Genomic DNA, 23,935 nt, shown 5'->3' with positions numbered 1-23,935 from the left:
TATTTATCAGGTCTAATTTACATAACTAGTCATAAAGAATGACATTTTCCATTACAAAAACATCCATTCATTTTTTAAAAATTATGAAATGCTACTATACAATATCTACGGTTCTCAGTGCTGGGAATTCAATGGTGTATATAAAACTAGATAGTACCTGCTTTTCATTTATGTATAAATTCATATATATACACATATATATGTGTGTATATATATATATAAATACAGACAGACAGAGATAAAAATATGTGTAAGAAGATAGATATTTACAATGGGTTTATTGAGTTCCCAAAACTATAACATAAAATTACATAACAATGAGTTAGTCATGAATAAATGTGAAAATATTGTGAAGAAAATAAAAAACAAAAGTTTCTGTCCTAAGTGAACATCAGCATTCTTCAATGTCATTTTTATTCCCCAGATGATTTTGAGGTGGACGAATCCCTGGGGTCATTTCAGGTATCTTCAGCAAAAACAAAATGCATATCCAGTAGAAATTGGTGAATATATATTCAATAATTTCTATAACTGTAATCATACTGGCCCCACAAAATAGGCCTAGTTGACCACCAACATCTGCTGTAATAAAACCAATAAATTGGATAAATCATGTTTTTTTCATACAAAGAAAATTAAACATTACCATAATTTTAAATCATTTGAAGCTAATAAGTTAATTATAACTGGTATATGAAGATGAGTTGATTGTATTACTTTGAGTTTGGTATAAGTAAAGTAATAACAATTAGTGGTGTCTTAAAATAATCTTCATATAAATCACCTCAAAAAGGAGAGAGAAAAAGTGATCATAAAATTTATATCTAAAGACTTTAGAGATTGTTAATCCAAACTTATGAAACATCCTCTACAATTAAAAATTCATTGTCATGTGCTGAATGAAGAGTAGAAATGCGACATTTGGATGGCAATTTGTTACTTTAAGTGTCCAAACTATTTCTTTTTAAGCATTTGTACTATTGCATTAAAATATATTAACACAGCACTACCATTTTCTTAGGGAGTTTTGTAAATCCATATTCATCTTTATTGTATGTGATTATTAAAAGTGATAAAATCTATATAACATAAATGTTACTATTGTATCTGGTTTTAAGTGCACAGTTCTATGACACTAAGTGCACTCACACTGTTGGGAAACCATCATCACCACCCATCACCAAAATGTTTTTATCTGTCCTACTGAAACTCTGTGCTTGCTCCGTTAAACAATAAACTCCTCATACTCCTTTCCCTGAAGCCCTGGCAACCATCATTCTACTTTTTGTCTTTATGAATTTGACTACTCTTGCACCGCCCTTTAAAATAAATTACCATATTTTTCGCAATATAAGACACACCTGACCATACGACACACCTAGGTTTAGAGGAGGAAAACAAGAAAGAAAATATTCTGAACCAAATGGTGTACTAAATATTTAATAAAATATAACAGAATAATATTTCAACCATGTAAAGTGAACAGCAATCAACAGCAGTATTAAGAACAATCATCACTGCCATTAACAAATGAGAAGAGACTTTAAGGTTCAAATATTCTTCTAGTTTTCTGGGAACCCCAAGAACTCATCATTGCTAGTGTCAGAATTTATGAAGCTCAGTTGCTCACAGTCACTGATATCACTTTCTTCACTATCTTCATATATGATACTATTTTCAGTTCCATCTAAGGCATTGTTAATGCCACATTTTTTTAATGACCGTACAATCGTTTCATCCTTCACTGACAGGTCAGGTAATACACATCATGCTCTGTGACACAATAGTTGCTGCAGAAAAGCACAGACATTTCCCCCCACTTTTTTGGGAGGGAAAAGTGCATCTTATGGAGCAAAAAATACAGTACTTCATTTATATTTACTCATTGTCTTGGGCCTTTTTCAGGATCTTGCAATTTTTGTAGTGCGTTAATGAAGCTATAAGCTCACCCAGGAGTGTCAAGGGATTTCCTCTCTATTCAGAGGCTCAGGTGCCAGTGTCTGTCTACTGTCATGTTGCCTGACTCTCATACCCTCTGCTGTCTCTTCCATGACTTCTCTCTAATGTGCAGTGAGATCTAGGGAATCAGCAATTCAGTTTATTAAGGACTGTCTGATGGAGACTGAGCACACAGTGGTGGCAATTTAAATGCTAAATTTTGCTTCCTCAGAATTTTCTTTTCAAATCACTCTGGGTAGTTCTGTGTGGAGGTCTGAGATGCCTGACATTCTACCTTAACATTGGATTGGTGAACACTTGACAATAGTCACTTGCTGAAGGATGGGAGAATGTCTGAGGGGAAGGGAAGATGTTCGTGTGAAAGCCTAGGTGAGGTTTGCTGGGAGTGTGTCCAGGGAGTAGAAAAGTGTCAGATTTAAACAGCAGGTGAATTATAAGTGCTATTGATTCTTTTCCTTCATTAATAAGCTAAACTTTAGCTACATAAGGAAAAAAACTGATAGAAATTTTTAAAAAATTGAGAAGCAATTAAATAACACTTACCAAGTAATTCAGACACACTCACTGCTTTTTGCTGTTGGGTTATCTTATAGTTTAGGTCACTATAATTTATTTCAATGTTTACAAGATTCTCCCTGGAGATAAAAACAGAGTTAAGCTGGCTCAGGATTTCCAGGACTATTGTTAATTCCTATTTGACAAATGTAATACCCATTTTAAGTTCAGATGTTACTTAATGTGAAATTACACACACCATCATTGTATTTAATACTAATAGAACCTTCATTTGGAGGCCCCTCTTGTCATGTTGATATTCATGAAAAATAAATTTTCCCTTTACCCAATAATTTTTCTATGCCTCATTCCTGAGAATCTGGGAAAATACATTATTAAATGTCCAGAAAGTATCCAGCTGTGTTCTATGAATAAGATACATTTATTGACGAAAATACAAGATACAAGAAACATTGTACAGAGTCCCCTTCAAAGCAGGCACCTTGGAACCTCACTCAGTTCTTCCAGTCACCATCAGCTACCCTATTATATTTTCCTGAAGCCCATCAACAGTCTGAAATCTCTTTGCTTTCAAAGGTGATTTTAGTTTTGGAAAGAGTCAGAAGTCACAGGGTGCTAAATCTGGGCTGTAGAGGGGCTGAGTCACCTGGGTGATTTGATGTTTCACCAAAAAGATCTGCACAAGATGTAATGCATGAATAGGCGCATTGTCGTGATGAAGCTGCCAATCACCAGTTGCCCATAGCTGCAGCCTTCTGAATCATCCAAATAGTTTCCACAGAGGAATGTTAAAGCTTAACACAAAATTTGATGCAGATTCATTGCTCTACTCACTCAGTCATTTTGAATGCCATGGCCACACAGTACACATGCTCACTCAACTGTGTCTACCACCCCCATGAACTAGAACAGTGTAGCATCATGGTTCATGCATGCACGTTCCAGTCCACTCTCCTTGGCTATCAGGTTACATGATTTCACACAAACTATTCTAGTTACATTAATAATGGCTCAACTTTTTCCAGATAGGTCTCATAAGTACCTATTGAGTAGATTCAAGTATTTACCAACATTAAACTGTGTGTCTAATTTAACTCAAATCTTGATTTTGTCCATTCTTATTTATGTGATCCTGAAGAAACTAAATGGTTTTACTGAGTTCTGGTTTCTTCATCTGTAGTCAAGATTTTAGGGTCAGGATTTTAGAGTTATATCAAAGAGAAAATAAATAATGTATTAAAGAATTGGCATATATTGAATGTACAATAAATGGTAGTCTTTTAGGTTATTAATATATTAGGGCAGAGACTCAGTTTTTTAGTTTCATGGATGGCCCTAGAGGGTATCATACTAAGCAAAATAAGTCAGTCAGGGGAAAACAAATACCATATGATTTCACTTATATGTGGAATCTAAAAAAATATATATATATATAAATAAAATAAAATAAAAAACAGACTCCTAGATACAGAGAACAGATTGATGGTTGCCAGAGTGTGGGGGTTTGGGAGACTGGGTGAAAAAGTGAAGGGATTGAGAAGTACAAATTGGTAGTTACAGAATAGTCATGGGGCTGCAAAGTACCGTACAGTGAAGGAAATAGAGCCAATAATATTGTAATAACTACATATGATGCCAAGTGGATACTAGAAATATCAGGGGGAACATTGTGGGAAGTACATGATTATCTAACCACCATGCTGTACACCTGAAACTAATACAAAATAATATTAAATGTAAACTGTAATTTAAAAAGTGTAAAAATAAAAGGTAAAAAAAGTTTGTATATGTGACCAGAGTGGCCAGAGAGTATTTTAAAGTGATAATATTTTCTGTAGTCTGAGACACCTTCACACTCTCAGTCTCCAGATACGATGTCTTTCTCAAACTTCTATGACATATCCAACTGCCTCCTGGTATTCCTACTTGGATGTCCAACTGATATTTCAAGTTCAATATACTCCAAGTCAAAATCTTCATTTTTCTCCCACTTATAATTTAATAACACTGCAAGCCAATCCAGCAGTAAATATTTGTTTTATCTTTAACATACACGTGTATGCAGAATCCAAGCACCTCTTACTGCATTTAAACTCTGCTTCCTGCTGCAACAACCTCCATTCTATTCTATCTGCACACAATCATGCGGTTGGCTTAGGTTTTTCCTCTGCATTTGGGTTTCCCTCCTTTTGGAATGTAATTCCTTCATATAATATCAAGACCAGCTCCTATATCACTTTTAGGTCAGCAGTTTTTAAAGTATGGTCACAGCCCCCTAGGAGTCCCCAATATCTATTTTGGAGGTTCACAAGGTTAAAATTATTTATATAGTATACTAACATATTATTTGACATTTTCACTATGATTGGTATTCCAAGAGAGCTACAGTAGCCACTTTTTAAATGGAACATCATTTTTATTTAAAAATATTACTGACAAACTATGGTTACTCAGATTATGATATTTGGCAGGCATTTTCACAAAAATGAACAAATAAGTCTGTCCCTTCAAGAAAAATAATTAATAAGATTTGCAGTTAAGAATAAAATTTAAACTTAGCTTTTATGCTAATGTTAAAATTTTGAAAAAATTGTATCTGCTCTGATGACCTTAACAATGCTCTAATTTTAAAAATTTTACTAATAAGTAATAATATTAAAATGAAATATCTATTATATAATAAAATGAATCAATATTTTGGAGATCCGCATAACTTAGAGAATTTTCCTAATGACCAATAAATGATGTTCAAAATTATGCATGGGTAAAAGATCCATTCAAAGTACAGGATCAGTGGTATTAATATAATTGAATATGAAAAATTCATTGATATGTTTTGATATTTCACTGCTGACAGCTTTCAAATGTCACCACTCCCTCTTCCTGTCCCATGAGAGGTAAGCTGAGAAGAAAGTCCATGCTCTTTTTCCACTGGCACCTGGGAAGGTTAAACCACAGGAACTCTGGCCCACATTTGGGCCCTCTCATCCAAGTTCTACCCCATAATCACAATGAAAGGCAAAGTCAGTAAAATTTAAGAGTGCAAAGGGACTTAAGACCAAAAACTTAGAGCACCACTGCCTTAGGTCTTTGCTCAACTGTCACTTTCCCAGGATGGTCTTATTTGATCACAGTCCTCAACCCTGAGAATAATCCTCCCTTGACTGTGGCTTCCCCAGCTTCTTTTACTGCTCCCTTTCCTTCCACAGCACTTACCATCATCTGAGATGACTTTGTATTGATCGTTTGTCTTCACCTCAATGGAAATAAATGAAACAATGCAGGGTTTTGTCTTTTGTGCACAGAGTATCCCTAATGCATACTACACACTCCTGAAGCTTGACACTTAATAGGTGCTCATGATATGGACAAATAAGGTGACAAATTGAAGATGAAACCAATGAATAAATGGATAAATAGCAGCCTGTCTGTCTTATAAGATAAGGTGGAAACTCACCACCTGGTCATTTTCAGTTGGCAGTAATAATTGTCATTAGAATGGGTTCTATTAGCGTTGTTTCCTGGAATTATGTGGTGTTCTTTAAAATATCTAAGAAAGATAACTATAAATCACTCTCCTTATTGTTTATAGTTTTAGAAATCAATGTTCCCAGATATATTTAATTTTTTAAATATATCATTAATATGTTTACTTAATTTTCATTGGTTTAGCCCTAGGTAACAGGAAAATGTACTATGTTTAAATTGATAATCAGGAGATACTGTAATATTTACAAATAATAAAACAATTTCCAAATTGAAGGAAATAATACGGTTGTCTTGGAAGTCTAGAAATTTTAGTAATATTGCTATCTTTTTCTCATCCATTGTGTTCTTAATTTGTATGCACACTGATAATAATGTTTAATTTCCCAGCCACAAAATTTATAATCATTCTCAAACATTATTCATCTGTGTTTTTGAAAGAATATAAATTCACCCCCTACAAAAATATTGTATATTTACTCAACTTCTCTTAGGTAGGTGAGGTACCCCATAATTTGCATCTCATTGAATCTATGCTTCATGATGATCATAAAATTGTTCAGGATTTAAGTCCAAAAACATTTGCTTGTGTCAGGAGATGCATGATTAGAAAATAAAATCTGGATTTTAATAAGGGTGAGGAGATCAAAGAAAAATTGAGTGATTTTGTATTTACAAAACACTAACAAAATGCTTCTAGGTGCTTGAGTATGAGAGCTGTATTAAGGGGGACCAATTGGTTTTGAACAAAGAATATGATTTTATATATTTTTACTTAATAATGTGTTAAATTAAAACAAAACAATTTACGAGGTTCTTTTTTACTAACAGAACTGGCCTAAATTCAGCCATAATTTGTCCTATTCACTTCCATTCTGCCTGCTTCAGTCAATGGAAGCCCTTTTCAGTGAGGTTCCTCCACCCCCACAGGAGACCCAGGATTGGTCAAAGTCTGGGTCTGGTTTGTGCCCCAGGAGGAAACACATTCAGGGTTCATGACTAAGTTAGGGATTACTTTCACAAAAACCTTATTGCTACTGAGGTTTCACAACAGCTGTCCTAACAAACTGCATTTCTGGTTTCTGGTTTATTACTCTTCGATTTCTGGTACCTGCTCACAAACCAGTTTCTGAGTTACATGTGTTACTCCTAACCACCAACTCTGCAGGATTTGGACACCCAAGTTCAGCTGCATTTATTCAGATACTTGTCTTCGTCTTCGTGGTAATGGTCTCCAGTATTCATAACAATTTAAGGTTCCCACATGTCAATTATGTGATAAGATGAACTTTAGGGCAATTTATCATGAAAGGGAGCAGAACATGCTACCCCAATTTATACTGTTTTGGTATACTGATTATTTTAAATTATCATTTAAATTATTTTAAATGGAAGAGGACATTCTGACCTTTGTTTGTTCCCCTGAAAGTAAAAATACATCTACATATGAAAGGTAAATCAGTTTCCCACATTAAAATAGAATACACAGAAGCATCTGTAGGAGACAACAGTGTTAAAAATATAATTGCAATTTTTCTAGCTTGCCATCTTTTCACTGCTACATGTTTGAAATTATACCCTATCAATCCTATCTTTTCTTCCCAGTTTGCAAAGATCACTTTACTATCTAGGCATTCACATGAGAAGAACATTTCTTATTAGATTAAAATAAATACCAGGCTAAAACTAGAATTTAAACATGCTTTCAAAGTTTGGTACTTGGCTCTGCAAAAGTACATCAGCATTAAAGTAGGTATATTTTTATTATAACAAATGTAAGTATAAACACTAATGTTCTATATTGCTATTTCAGGTTCTCTGTTTTAAAATATAAATAAAAACAAGGACAAATGTTAAGGTTGTTTCCTATTTTTCAAAAGGGATTCCTTTATGAAATGTGACTTGTATTTCTAAGGAGCAATGTGGGGTAATTGAATTCTAATTCAGTTAATTAAATTAGAGTTATATATCTCTGTGGAAAAAAATATATAAAGACCAAAGCCATAGGTCTTGGGCATAGTTTCTTTCTGCGTCACTGAGTACCTTCAGAGAAAAGTTATTTGAAATAAGGTGCTTCAGTTTCCTCATCCATAAGACTAGAGTTATGATTTGAGCTCCATCTACCTTATATAGTTATTAGGAGACTCAAACTATATAATATACAGGTAAAGAATTTTGATATTTTAAAGCATTAATTGATAGGATTAACTGATATTAAAGCATTATTATTTTTCCCGGTATGGCCAATAATGGTAAGATGATGAGCAAATTACTAAAGCAGGCTTCATTTTACTTTTCATACAATTAATTTAAGGAATTGAAAGATATGATCTTATTTACTTTTAAAGTTCTAGAGTTTCATTGTTAATTCCATGATGGAAACTAGTACCTCTGATTGATCAGAATTTTATTTATTGAATCTTTGAAAGTTTTGAGTGAAGAAAATATTCATATTAATAATAAATAATTGACATGACTAAAAAAGATTACCTGATGTATTTTTGGCTTTGATTCAACTTCTTGGAAAGGTGTTTCAAAGCTTTTTGACTTGGAAACGTGGAATAAGAAATAGTAGCAGGGTATTCTGTGTCTTCACAAGGAACTGGGCAGCTAGAATTATGTGTTCCCATTGTACATAATCCCTTAACTTCGATGAGGTCTGAAATGAAAACCAGCACAGAGCATTCAGAGAAGAGAACTATTTCACAAGGGGAAGGGCAGAGATTTAAAATCTTTATTATTTTACTTTTAATGCTAAAAAAAAGTGGTTAACAAAACAAGTTTTATCCCTACTTTCTTAGCAAAAAGGATTTATATTTAATTTAGTTTTTTAGTATAAATACAGCAAAGGAGTTCTTAACCTTGAATTAACTGAGTCACTAGATTCAGATATTTATTAGAAAAAGAAAAAAGAAATTCTTTCCAGCAAGTACTGTGCTTATTTTCATAAAATATCAGACATTGTTTTGTTGCATTATGTCCATGTAAGCTACTAATGTTCTTAATTTTAAGAATATTAGAAGCTCCCTCTTACAGTCTTTCTTTTGTTCGTTTCATTTATGGACTATTCATAGTATAATTTAATGTCTATATTATCATGAACAGCTTTCATATAAATCTGGAAAATAAAAGAATATATTAAACCACTTACCAAGTGTAGGAGAAACGCAGTTGTAAAACTTTTGTAGATCACACTCTATCCCATTTCCTAAAAAGAATAAGTAATCAGAATTCTAGAAAAAAGGAAGTGATGATTCTCAAAATTTTTAAGAAGTAGTTTGTGAAGTAGAGACCACTGTTATAAGAGCAGAGACAGCATTAGTATACCTCATGTAAAAGGTAGTACATTGTAGTGTGTGTGTACGTGTGTGTGATGGGCCACTGTGGCAAACTTATACAACCAAAGTTGTTTTGCTTTTAATACACACTATGTTTCTTTATAAATATGTGGGAGAATAAGAATGAAAGACATCTGAATGAAAATAGCCAACATTTATATAGAATCTATTCTGTGCCAGGCACTTTTTTATCTATCTATCTATCTATCTATCTATCTATCTATCTATCTATCTAGTTATTTTAGAGAGAGGTATAGGGAGGGAGAAGGACAAGGGGAGAAACACTGACGTGAGATAGAAACATTAATCAGTTGCTCTCACACCCACTTGAATTAATCAAACCCACAACCCAGGCATATGCTTTGACCAGGAATTGAACCTGTGACCTTTGGTTTTGTGGGACAATGCTCAACCAACTGAGCCACACAGGTCAGGGCCCATGCCAGGGGCTTTTGAAACCACTTACATATTTGTTTCATCCTTATCACAACCCTATTAGGTAGGACATTATTATTCTCTCCTTGTACAGGAAATGCAGAAAGATTAAGTCCAAGGTCACATAGATGAGAAGTTGTGGAGCTGAGATGAGCAGCCTGGGCCAGAGTGGACTCTGATCCACCCTGCTCTTCTGCCTTGTGCAATGCTTACCTCAAATATCCAGGGCCCTGGAAATGTTTCAAACTGTGTGCAAAGAGAGCATGGAGTTTCTTTCCTAGCCACACAATAAAAAATTTCCCCATAGAGAAATATTCAGGGTCAGCAAGATTTATGTAGATGACCTGTTTTTTTTTTCAAATTGAGAAAACTGTAATGAGCAGCTTTAGCTATATGATGGTATCAATTTTATATTTTGAAAATAAGCATTAGCCACCGGCCCTGGTGACACAATTTATTTTCTCTAAAAATCTCTACTATATAGTCAAGAAGGCTGATTGATAGTCTGGGTGTGCTGCTATTCCCTATGGGATCCTGGGTAAGTCACCTCTTTGAGTTTCTTCAGCTGAAAGAAACTCTCCTTCCTTCCATTCATTCACCGATTTCATTAGGCATGTGCTATGTGCCAGAGTTCTGGTAGGGAGAGGGAAATGTGATCAAGTATATATAATAAACTATTATAGGTGCTGACATAGTAGACATAGAGAGAGAAAAAAAAATCTCTGCTATGATTCCTTGAGTTAAAATTTGGTCAGTTGAGGTTGTATTTGTCAAGTGGAGAAATAAAATCAAATAAGGAGACAGCTGCCATCCTTTACTCACCAGGAAGCAGAAAAGGTAAACATCCACACTGCTTTGCTATGTGTCCTGCTTTGCATTCCTTCAAGCAACCAGACGTGCTGTAGGTACCAAAGTTCTGCAGCTTGATATTAGGGTTGCATTCTCCCCAAGGGTATTCTTGATGAACTGTCTTAAGATAAAATAAATACCTGATTTAGGAGATTTTTCTGAGTTAATCCACCTCTTAACACTCCAGGAAGAAAGGCTGAGATACCTTTTTACTTTTCCCTAAGACCTTTTTGATTTTTTTAAGCTTGACTAGATTAGCTTATTTTGGCTACTCTATCAACCTGAAAAATCTCTGAAGATAAGAATAACAGTGGTCCTTTAACATGGATCCTGAATGCTCTAGGTCTGTAGGGAGTTAATAAAATCAGTCAGACTGCTATAAACATCGATTCATATAAAAATATTATCATTTATAGAAATAGTATATTAATCAACTCACTCCCCAAAAAGTAACACACCCCAAAATTTTGTTGAGCACCTATTAGGTACCAGGCAATAAGGTAAGTGTTTTCTTTATGTGATTTCACTTAAACTTCATAACAACTGTGAAAAAGAAAATGTTACCTCCCACTAGCCCCACCCACCTCACAGTGTACAGAGAAAAGAAGGAAATTCAGGAAGTTAAAGAAGTTACAGAGCAAGTGGCTGGCAAATGGAAATCTGGCAGACATGTCTGACTCCAACATTTCTGTTTTTCCCACCTATTTTTCTCCTTCATAAAATGTCCCATTGAGAAAATGCACAGTTCAATAGGTGTCTCCTCATAGTCACTGGGCCTTTCCATCTTGAATGAGTTTTGAAGTTACTTTGGATTTGCTAGGCTTGCTGGCTTTCACTTACATTGCATATGTGAATTTACTGTTTTCACTAAATGTGTGCCCATTAGTAAGGGAAAGTATCTAAAATGAAACTGTGGAATTTCCAATGGTGTTCTAAAGAAGTGGAAGAAAGGAGTTTCTAGTGAAAAATATTATTTATGCTTATATACATTCACTAGCCCATAATTCCCTCAGAGTACACATTTTGCCAGTATTTACCTTCACTTGGCGGATTGTTACGCGTGTGTGCATCCCCACAGGTGACGACAAACCTAGACCATCAAACTGCGGCACCTTCTTTGGTGAATGGATAACAAAGATGATCCCAGCATCCACAAAACCAAGGGTGGGCTCATCAGTGAACTCCTCCTGACACAAAAATACACCCCCCCCCCTTACAGGTTAATATCAATTAGACATAAGTTTGAGATTTTGTTTTATCACATGATTGAATTTGACTTGCTTAAAATAAAATATTTCTTATCAGACTTGAATATATTTTTATAGACAAGCTATGGAAATGAAACACTAAGACATACTTTTCAGGGTTGAAGGACATTTTAAGGCTTTGCTAGTTTTGCATGGATCGCTTCCATCTGAGATGAAGGCCATACATAACACATATTTTAATCATCGATTTCCTCTGGCTCTCTCTTCCCCTAGAGGCTTTTTAGTTGCTTTCTCCTTGACTCCTCTCTTTTGTTTCATTTGTTTTAGAAAATTATTTGTCATTATTTTTCTCTTTGTAATTAAAATCTCTGCCTTGTTTAAAATTCAAATTCATTTTCATGAATGAAGATATACCATTTTTTTAAAACCCCAGTACTCTTCTTTTATTAATCTTATGTCAGGTGAAGACATTTAAGACTAAAGTTCTGGAGCCTTCGACTGTTGTAATTTCAGACTACAGAGAGAAGGAATGGATTTACAAATATGATGATTTTTCTTGTGAATGGTTCAACTGAATTGTGGAATCACATGTAATAAACATGCTCAATGTTCCATTTGTAACTCAGAACTTTATTCTTCTGGGGACTGTTATGACCCTGTAAGAACATTTAACTGGTCGACATGGAGAAATATTTCAGCGCCATTTACTTATGGACTGTTGTATTAAATATGCAGGTTTTAGTTGCATTCTAAAAGTAATTAGGAAATTCTACCTTGTAAATTTTTAATATTATATTTGAAGTGACCATATGGTTAATATTTGAGTGACTTGAAAATATTAATCAAACAGATATTAAGCATGGGCATATGCATTGCACTGTACACTGCTGTGTTTAAAGGTAAAGAAAAGTACCTTGAATGTGACACAAAAGGAAATTATGAAACCTACTTGAAGAGAAATTCTTTGAAAGTAGCCAATGGTCTCATTCACTTGAATTGAGAGGTGGGGTAGTTTAATTGTATTTGGGAGACACTAAGTTCACTTCTCACCCTTGTCATGAATTGCATGATTTTGGATAGTTAATTGATGAACATTTCAGCATATTCATTTATAAAACCACAATAATGGAGTCAAATACATCTAGGGGTTTAATATTAAATTAGTTGTGCAAGACAGAAGGTGAGGAATTAACCCTGGGTCAAAGCCCCATCACGTACTCTTGAAGGCAGCACCCCTGCATTTCTTAGGTGTCTGGACAGCTAAAGCCAAAGTACTTAGAACTTTTTAGACAATTTACACATTTACAGGAACTAGACTTAGGTAAAGACAACTTATACATTATTCTTTAATTAGAAATTATTTTTCATCACCTTTACAGACCATAGATTCAATGATTTGTGAAATATCTCTATATGGCTCCTTTCTAAAGCATATTGCCTTATTTACATGTAAGTCTAATTTTTTTAAATATGTAGCCTCATCTTTAATTAAGCATACATTCTGAGTTAGAAATGTTTTTGTTTTTGTTTTTTTTATTTTGTGACATGACCTTTCCTGAAGTCACAGTAATAGTAGTCAGTGCTATAGTTAAGAATGTCTAGGTTATGCCTCTACATTTTGGCTCTTATATCTCTAAGTCCACAGTTGCATCCACAGGACTCTAAGCTAATTAAACCAAAGTTATATACAACTTGTAGGAACAATCTGTCAGGGTGAAATATTCTGATCAAGTCTTTGGAAACCCATTTTTATCACTGTGTATCTTAAGCTCTGGCCAGGTTTAAGGAAACGCAATACCTGATGGACATTGAAGAGCAAGTTTAAGCCTCTACCCGAGACACTCACTTTTCTTCTAGCTTCGATATTTTCACCATGATTAAAAGTGAAACAATTCCCATATTCTGTGAAGACATGTGCAAAATCCTTCAACATGAAAATGAACCAAATAAAACACAATCAGTTGGGTATTTTAGTCATTTCTAAAGTTTAAATGCTATACCTTTTTTTTTTCTCTTAAACCACAAATGTCTAAATGAGAATGCAGAAATATCAGAAGTAATAAACAGTCCAATGATTTATGTTTCTATTCAATGAGAGTTTTCATTTTTTTTGTAGTATGTACTAATCAATTTGTGATGATTTAATTGAGACATTTTTGTATATAATTTAACATATTTTAAAAACATTAAAAAGTTATTTGTTTTATATTTACTAAGGATTCATGAAAACATATGTTTTACCTACGGAGGACTCCCTCAGCACCCTTTATTACAGAGCCCCCCCCCCCCCCACGGCGCGTGGTCTCAGCGGTGTAGCCATCACATAGCTCTGCTCCTTTGATCCTCCTCCTACATCCCTCTCCACTATGGAGGTCTACACGTGACACAAGCTGGGCCAATCTTTTTTTTATCCTCACTGGGGGACATGCTTAGAGACAGGAAGGGAAGGAGAAAGAGAAGAAGAGAAACACAGATGTGAGGGAGAAATAGCCACTGGCTGCCTCTGGCACATGCCTGATCAGGGACCAAATCTACAACACAGGTGTGTGCCCCGACCAAAATAGAACCCCCTTACCCTTAGGTCTAGATGATGCTCCAACCAACTGAGCCACACCAGCCCGGGCAGCTGGGCCAACCTTAACACCCCACTGCCTCGTGTCAGAGATTGGTTCAGGAATTAATATATGTCCGAAGTAGAGATACTTAGGGACTTTCATGGGATTAGTTAGTAGATACAGGACCGGATGACATAGGCAACTATGACAATTAGAGGCTAGAGCTGTCTGCAGCCATGCTGGCTCTGTGTGAGGAGGATCCATGCAGAAAGAAGCCAACTGGAGCCAGGAGATGGAAACCAAAACAGAATGTTAATGATAGTCTCAGAGTCCCTCACTGAGCCTTTTGGAAACCAGTTTGACTCTTAGAGCTCCTACTTAATTAACTTGATTCATTCCTTTTGCTTCTTAACTTAGCAGAGTTGGGTTTCTGTAATTTGTAACTGAAAAAGATGTCTAATACAAAATTCCTTCATAAGTTTAAATATATTTGTAAATAAAAAGCAACACAGAAGAGCTTCTTCTCTAAATTAAGTTTAGAGCAGGGCTCCTTCTCTGTCAAAAGTCTCTCGGGCACTTCTTCTCTGTTTACTGTGGGCTAAGGAAGGCTATTAAAATGGTAAGGAATCGTGTCCCAGAACCATGAATTTGTGACTCACCTAACAACGCATGATACAGAATTGCTGATACAGGGAATAAGGGGTAGAATTGCCTGAATCTCCTTTTGCTAAAGGATTCCAGATATGTCGATCATTTAATCTTAAATGTAGATTAGTTATATAAAAAAAGCAAGACGTTGTGAGTGATTAGAGAAACACACATAATTTTTATAGTCAAATGCTGGAGCCTTCTCATTTTCTATAACCTCTAATACAATACACAAGCATGAAAACAGAATGCTGGTTGCTTAATGATAATAAAAATGCTATCTTGGAATATATTGTTTACTGATAAATGGGTAAAATTAAAATATTTTCTCATGTTAAATTTGTTTTTCTTTTGAAAAGACTATCCTTCAAGAAAAATAACCAAAGATTTCTGTTTCTATCTTTCCTTATCTAATTATTTGAAAAAGAAACTATATCTCACTGGATTTCACACCTCCTGAAATCATAAGGCTGATCTAATGAAACATCATTTTTAAGAAACTTTAGATTGCCCATGAGAATAAACTTTATCTCAATGTGAAACAGTTGATAAATTAGCTTGTTATATTGATGATATTTGGAGAAACAAATCATTACCTGTGAGCCACATGGCTTTCCAAAAAAGTCACATTTCAACAAAGTGCTATTGTTAAGATAAAAACCATTTTTCTTGACAAACTCTGTAATGCTGAAGTTTTGTTGACTTTCAAGAAAATCAATAGCCTCTTTAACAACAGTGGAATTCATACTGATTTCCTGGAGATGGAGGACTTTGGATACAATATTCCACAAGAAAAAAATAAAACCAAATTTGGCCACAGCATCAGTTTGGAACCTATCAATAGTAATAAAGGCAATATTTAGAATAATAAAAACTTCTTATTATCTAGAGGACAGAGACAAAACATCTGGACCCTATCAGCTTCTCCAGCTTCTCTTTTATACTTTTCCTCTTTCATAATACAATAAACAAAATCAGAGTCCTAAAAGGTCTTTGACACATCCTGCAACTTACCTTGTATGTTCATAGAGTTTCATTTACCTTGAGTACTTTCCAGACCTTGATATGGATACACCTTGATGGATCTTCAAGACCCAACATAAAGAGTGAGGTAGAAATGTGTAGTTGTTAGGAATATAGACTCTGGAGCCAGATTTCCTTTGCTATTGTGATGGCTTTGTACTGTGTTTGCATGGCTCTGCTGGAGCTATATTTTCCAGCATTCCCTTCCTTGTATGTATCTGAAACTCATCGTAGGCCAGAAGCTATGGTTATGCACACTCACTGGGGTTAATTGCCTCACTCAACTTGCGATATGGGACAACATTCAGGATGACATTTCCTCCAGCTCCCGTACAATTTCCTCCTTTGGCTTCTTCAAATCCTGGGTCAATGAGAGTGCATCCTGGAGAATGTGCCAACTTATCCTGTAGGTCACCATCAAGGTGAGTGGCAGTAAAAGAGACACACATTTCCAGCTTGTATTTGTGTCCTTCGTATTTATCTTTCTTTCTGGCTGCTGACCTTGCTGACTACAGGCCCAGCCCCTATGATTCAGTGGGCCTTAATCCCTATAATATATCACTTATTTTATGTCACCTATACTGGGTCTGTTTCTGTGATGGAGATATGATTGTTACAGCCAGTTAACAATGTGACTAAGTAAATGTCATTTCACTGTGACTTTTCTAAAGCTGGTATGTGTTTAATATCACCTAGCTCAGAATATTATTTTAGTGAGTAAATTATCTTTCCTACACCATTGAGAAGAGTACCTGGAATGTAGTGCATGTTAGGTAAATATTCATTAAATACATGCTTCGTTATTGCAAAATGTGTTCCTGGCAATCAGAGCAGAAGTAATCTATTTGCTCAAACTACTATAAGTAATTTTTAATTCTCTTATTTTGCTGAGTAATTTCTAACTTGCATTATGAATGGTTCTTTATCTGCATGTCTTCTATTCCTTTCAAAATGTGATTAGTGTGTTGGTACTATAAATCTGGAAAGTGAACCAGCTTTCCTCAGATTGACTGCTAGAGGGCATGGAATGAAATGTGTGACTCACTCTTGATAAGTGTATGGGGCCATGTGGCTTTGTGTGTGCCTCATTCCTGTCCCAGATTTTATATCTTATTTTCACTCCCTTTCATGTTATCTTTTGTGTAATTTCATTTTTCTCAGACAGGTCACATTAAACTCTTTCTCAATTAAGATAGGGCATACAAAAAATCAAACCAAAAATGGAAAAGCAAATCCCAAACAAACATCATATAGTCTTGTAGAGATTTAAAAAAACAAAAACAAAAAAACCCTGCTTTTTATGAGCAGTCTCTAATAGTTACCCAGCTCTGGGTTTTGCAAGGCCTGTCTTAAAACCACCAGCCCAGATTCTAGAACCTTATAAATATCCTTCTCTGACTTTGCCTTTCTTCAGAGAGACTCTCCAGCCTCCATCATGGGGGTAGTCTACCTAACTACAGTATATCTAACACCCTTGCTTTTCTTTTCAAAAGTGTTTCTAGTGATTTTTTTAGGTGTTAACAGCCTACATTAACAACAGTGTGGTGTGAAGAACAGTGTTAGCCCTAAATTGAGCAATGGGCCTTTAACTCATTTCAGCTTTCTCACTCTCCCTGACTCACAGGATCTGCTCCAAAGCTTTGTGACTCTGGGGTCCCATACAGGCTGAGTCAATACTGCCTCATGCAACATTCGCTAGATTCTTTTCAAGATGATCACGCTGAGAAATGAGGGAATTACCACAGGTGTAAGAGGTAGGAATACAATAGATAAAAAGGTTAAAGGGGGTTGCATTTAAAAATATCTTAAAAATGCTTTTTTTTACACTGATAATAGTTGAGACCATGAGGGTAATGTAAGTAGATGATTTAAACTTAATGAATAAAATCTAACAATATTTGGGACAAAGAAAGTGAAAATTTTTATAAGGTATATTGTTCAGAATAAAATCAAAGTGTGTTGCTTCTATTTTCAACTTCAGTTCAAACTTCAAAATTTTTCTAAGAATATTCTCTTAGAAATCTTGCTTAGTTAGAGTTTGCCTTATGCTTTTACTTGACATACTGGTAAGAGGCTAGTCATAAAAAGATAATAAAAGTACACTGATTTATTTGAACAATTTAATAGCCAATTACCAATTACTAAAACAGTCCTTCTTAAATATGTAATGTCTCTACCTACACTTCCCCAAGTCATATGACCCAAATGACTGTTTTATCTCACAGTTAGTTGATGTCTAACTCAGTCCTTCATTAAGCCCCACTAAAACAAATCTAAGTCTACTATGTATTCATAAGAAAGTTATATTTTATAGATAACTTTATAGAGAGGAAAAATGTGAAAGAATGTCTGCTTTTTGTACTCTCCTATGAACTAATTTTTACAACTTATAGTTCTCTCATTAATTAACAAAAACTGACAGATGTTCATTTTATATTTATATGAGAGTCATGATTTCATCTTTTATTTAAAATCTTATAACACATTTTTTGCACTTAAATGTAGATTTGGAATTAACGAAGAAGTACATTGATTATTATAAAGATGAAAAAACAGAATTTGAGTCACTTGTTTTCAAATCATGATAAAATAAAACCAGTAGTCACTACATCTAGTGATTTTCTCAAATATTAGTAGAAGAAAACAAATTTCAGGAGTTGTTTTTAGCAAATATCATGGAAATGTATGATAAATTTTATGGTAATGGTATTTTAGTGGAAAGTCTTGACACAGGCATTTGAAAATCACTCCAAGTTCTAAACTTTTTTCTTTCTATTTTATTTTGTATTGGTATTTTTGTTTTATATTTATTAATTTTTACCATTTTCTTTGTAATTAATGCATATAGGTCATTATCATTCATTTATTTTAATGGTTGTTGCTGTAAATAATTTTACCATATAGAATAGGGGACTATTAAAAAATGATCCGTTCTGAGTTTCGTGTACACTGGATAGGCCCCCGGTACCATGGCAAAAAGTAAACCCTTCCTAATAATCAGAAGTCTCTTGGCAAAGTTTTCTCATCTCGCGATCTATTCCTGCTGTCAAGGTATATCAGCCCAAGAAGTGTACTAATAGACATCTGTGAACAGTCTTTCAAATCCCTAGATGGTAACTTTAAATAAATTGCAATGTTAATTAAACCTTACTTTTCTCTGTGAATTGAACAATGATCTTCAAACTGGGATGGACATGTGCCTGAGGGTACTCATGAACAAAGAATTTTAAGGGAATACATGCCTAGATCTTCTACTCAATAAAGAACCTGCATTCACAGCATTTGTTCTACCATTAATGAGAGAGATTTACCCTTCGCCCATCACAAATCTTAGTGTATAATGCATACTGGTATGTAACAACCTCAGGACTCTTAACAGAAGTATAATTAAATTGTAGCTTGACACAGGGAAACCTTGGTTAATTCTTAGATACCTGCACCAATCTTTGCTTTTGTTAGAATATATACAACTTAAAACATTATGAGGCAATAGTATTGAAAATCTTTTGGAGGGGGTTGATTTGTCTTTACTTATTGGGACCCTGATACATTTCTTGAATTCTTGTAAAACATGCTATAATATCTACTATATATTGAGTACCTGTCCAAAGAATGCTTCAGAAAATGAGACCAAATTTTATATATATATATATATATATATACACACGCACATTATCTACTACATGTGAAGAAGATAATTTTATATTATACCATTTTATACATACAAAAACTGAAGCTAAGAAGGTTCAGTGATTTATCCATGGTCAAATATCCCCACCTTTACTGGACCTCCACACCCCCTGCCAGGTGAAAATCTTATGTGTGATCTTTCAGGCTTGACCATGGCCAATTGCAGGGAGCTTCTGGAAGGGCCTTCTGGGGAGATGCCTTTTCCACAGCAGACTTGGTACATGGTCAGGAAATTGCAGTTTTCTGGAAGAAGTTGTGGTCAAGGACTTAAGACAATGAGTATTAAGCCAAGTGTCAGGGCCTTGTGTGACTGCACAGATCACACATCCATGAAGATAGCTCTGCCTCTATTTATGAAATAGATTATCATATGCACATCAGAGCATTTCATGTGCCCACACTTTTGCACAGTAGCTCTCTCTTCAAGTCGTTCCTCATCTTTACCTAGAAAGTGCCCGCTCATCCTTTAATAGGCAGACTGTCACCTGCAGTGCTCTCAGAGTTCTGGCACCACCTTTAGTGGATTGTACAATTACCATACATATTGCATTGTGATTGCTTGCTTCTCTCTTTTTCACTAATTAAACTTTTAAAGTGCAAAGATCAAGATTATTTAACGACAGAGTTTGTTGCAATGCCTAACATAAATATGGAAGGTAGAAAGGAAGAAAGAAAAGAAAAAAAAAATGAAAGAAAAGACTCAATAAGCTTTTTCTCTCCCTAAATTTAAGTGTTTAAGTACAACGTACAAACTGAGATTATTTCACGTGTTAAATAATGCATAATAAAACTCGATGTCAGTCATCCAAGAAAGGTCATACTACCAAAGTTATAGAGACTTATTATTATTAAAAGAGTAATTTTTACCTGTTCAAATTACAAAACGTCACGGCCGGGAACTCTATCTTTTCCACATACTGAACCTCTACAGACGTGGTGGTCGGCCATGTGAAGTAGTTGACCAAGCGACTGTAGATCTGCCATACCACCACTGAGACTGAGCCCAAGACCACCACCAACCAGATCACCTTGCGAATTTTGCTCCGGTTTCGGACAATATTATGGACCCCATGAAAGGAAGTGGAGATGGCAAAGTCATGGTCAAACTTCTTTCGGTCAGTGGGAGATGGCAGTGGTTTCTTTGAAAGGTAGAGCTTTATCCTTTCCAAGAGCCCTTAAAATAATTAAATTTAAAAAGTGATGAGTTAGGAAACCTTAATGCTCTCTGTAAGAAACACAATTCACATAAATTTAAACAGGTGACTCCTTTTATGTGTAACACATAAATTTCTTATTGAGTTACATGGTCTATTCAGGAAGCAAGAAGTAGCAGTGTTGACTGCACTGGTCTAAGGGAAGATGCTAAAGCTACCCCTAGAATGTTTCTTGTTAATGTAAATGTACAAGTGCCATCATAGGATTTACATTTTGTGCCTCCCAATTTCTAAATCAACCCACCTTCAATAGGTTGCTTGCGACACATAATCTTTAACAGAGTAGCTCTAGTTTTTTAAATACTCTTTCTCTCTGAGGAATCACCAAGTCCCTTAGAAGCCATAAATAAAATCAGGCTGATTCTTCTGAAAGTCATAGTGGAGCTGAAAAGCAATCTGGTCCTATGGCGTTGTATTGTATGGTTGAAGGAAGCGTCCATACGTTCACATTCTTTGACACACAACTGTTTTACTTCCATGGGTTATTTGGTTAGAATGTTTAAAGTTGCATTATTAGTTAAATAATCTATTTTCTATGTCTTTGGAAAGTGAATTCATTCTTTCAGAACTATCAATAATCAATCAAATCATGCTTATTGGTATTGATTGATAAGAACCCAATAAAAGTGGTCCTAAAATTTTTATGGCAACATATATTGAAAATTTTCTTTTGGTTTAATTTGATTTTATTTTTCTGTAGAAGATGTACAGAATTCTTTCGCTGAGTGAAAGCTTCAATACAGTTCAGAACATGAGATGGCTTTAGAATTGGGAAGATCTGGTTTCTGATCCAGGCTTCACCCCTCATAATCTGCATGACTTTAGCCAAATTTCTTAATCTTCCTAATACAGTAGTTCCTCTCTATATCGCAGTTGACTTATCATGGCCTCACTGTATTGTGGGATTTTAAAAAATATTATATTTAATTATTTATCGCGGATTTTTTTGCTATATCACAGGATTTTGTGGTACTGTATACGTATGTTGTTAAAGTTATGTAGGTTTAAGAGTGTAGAATAAATGTAAGATTCCTACTTCGTGGGGGGGGGGTCTAGAATGTAATACCTGTGATAAATGAGGGAATATTGTACTTTGTTCCTGGCTGTCCCATGGGAGCTGAGCTATAGTCCCTGCCAAAGGAGTTTGTTGTGCATATTAAATAAGATAATGCCTGGGGGAGGGGAGAGGGAGAAAAGGGGGTTAAGTAAGGGAAGGATTTAGTCAAAGAACCTATATGAATGACTCATGGACATGGATAACAGGGAGGAATATGATTGCGGCAGAAGGGGTGGGTTGGGTGGGGGAGAGAAATGGGGGAAAATGGGACAACTGTAATTGAAAAACCAAAAAGAAAAAAAAAAAAAAAGATAATGCCTGGGAATGACTTAGCACATTTCCTGGACCATGATAAGCCCATAATACTAGCTATTTTAGTTACCCTGTAAATTTAGTTGTGATGTGGTAAATGATAAAATATTCAGGGATTTTGAAACACTAATATTTTCATTTAAGAAATGAGTTCTTAGTGGTCTCACAAATGCTTATAGTTAGGTTGAATTAACTTTTATATCTTTTGTTTTAATTCAGTGAGTATTATTTTTATCAACTGATCAGCAGTAATATAGCTCCATAAGAAGAAATGATTGCTAAGAGCATATAGCACCTTTCAAGTGTTACTCATTTTAAATCTATTAATACTTCATAAGTCTCCAATCAATGACCTAAGTTTAAGTCATGGATATATGATAATACATATATAAATATTTTTTAAGGGATTCTGAGCAGCTTGAATTTTGACTAAAATTTAGAGTAGCCCCACTTACTATTTTTTATATCGAATTATCACATATACAGTGTAATTGGCACAGTTTCAAGGCAAAATCAGAAAAATGAGAAAAATATTGTTATTATTTACTAGCAAAACACGTTGAATAATGGTCTCTTGTGCAGTGTTACAAACACATACAAAGAACTGACTCTGAAAGAAGGATAACTCAATCTCCTGCTACAGGGACCGAAGTTGTTAGAAAGGGGAGAGTAATGTGGAAACCAGCAATTGGGCCACAACTGGTTGCACACGTTACTCTGAAAAATACATATGTTTCAACTTCAGCTGTCAAATATTCATTCATTTAATATAGATCTACATCTTGACAATTGCTTTGGCTGTACTGGAGTATTCTCAGTTATTTGCTAGGGTTTTAAAAGAACCTTTATAAATACTATTTGCATTAAGTAGTGAAGAAACAAGGTGATGTATTATTGGGAGGAAGATTAGGATTGGTCTAGTAAACAGCCCATCAGCCTACAAAGCACAAAACATCTTATTTTCCTGACTGAAGTATACACTATGGAATTATGGCAAATGGCCCTTGCATTGAATACTGATCTTTACAGAAACACTTTGCAGAACATCAAATACATTTTTCTATATTAAAAAAATAAAAGTGGTAGGTACTTGATAAATAGAAACCTCCTTCAAAAAATACAACCACCACCAAAATAAAACAACAAAAATATTCTACTATAGAGTAATATTTAAAAACTATTTTTCACTTCATCATATAAATTATTCCTAAATAACCAAAACCTATTACTTGTGTTATATTCAAGTAAGTATTGAAAAGCAATCCCCCTTTCCCTTTGCTAATTTCTAGCCTTTGGAAATGAACATTGTAACTGTTCTAAGGATTTTACTCTTTACCCACCTTTCTCAGCATAGACTTTTGATTTCTCAGTCTGCTCCATTTGTAATTTCAGTAAGTGGGAGTCCGTGCGGTATATCCAGTTTTCATCAATAATGATGTTCCTTTTGTGAGCTTTATATTTGAGGTTGTAAAAACGTGGGGGCAATTTAAATGTTTGTGTTGCTATGTTCTGCCTCAGAAAGCATGTAATTTGCAAACCAAGAATACTCGCAGAACCAGCTACATGCATTTATGGACTGATGAAAAGCTATCATGAACTGAAACCCCCCCAAAAAGAAATTAGAGACAGTTGTTACAAATATTTG

At 34.8% G+C, this 23,935-nt stretch overlaps 1 protein-coding gene across 1 annotated transcript; it reads right to left on the bottom strand.

Moving 5' to 3' along the window:
* Positions 1 to 333: 333 nt before the first annotated feature.
* Positions 334 to 23,685, bottom strand: ASIC5 (acid sensing ion channel subunit family member 5). Its single transcript, XM_090288841.1, has 10 exons — positions 23,631 to 23,685; positions 20,575 to 20,881; positions 15,591 to 15,828; positions 13,590 to 13,715; positions 11,621 to 11,770; positions 10,557 to 10,704; positions 9,113 to 9,169; positions 8,452 to 8,620; positions 2,503 to 2,594; positions 334 to 582 (listed from the first exon to the last, which is right to left on the bottom strand). The coding sequence occupies exons 1-10, from the start codon at positions 23,668 to 23,670 to the stop codon at positions 392 to 394; spliced, it is 1,518 nt and encodes a 505-aa protein (XP_090144967.1). The 5' UTR covers positions 23,671 to 23,685; the 3' UTR covers positions 334 to 391.
* Between the last annotated feature and the right edge of the window lie 250 nt (positions 23,686 to 23,935).

Source organism: Furipterus horrens, unplaced genomic scaffold, assembly GCF_987537825.1.
Source record: "Furipterus horrens unplaced genomic scaffold, mFurHor1.1.pri manual_scaffold_10, whole genome shotgun sequence".
In the NCBI taxonomy this organism is placed as follows: Eukaryota; Metazoa; Chordata; class Mammalia; order Chiroptera; family Furipteridae; genus Furipterus; species Furipterus horrens.
This window is presented reverse-complemented; position numbering and strand designations above follow the sequence as displayed.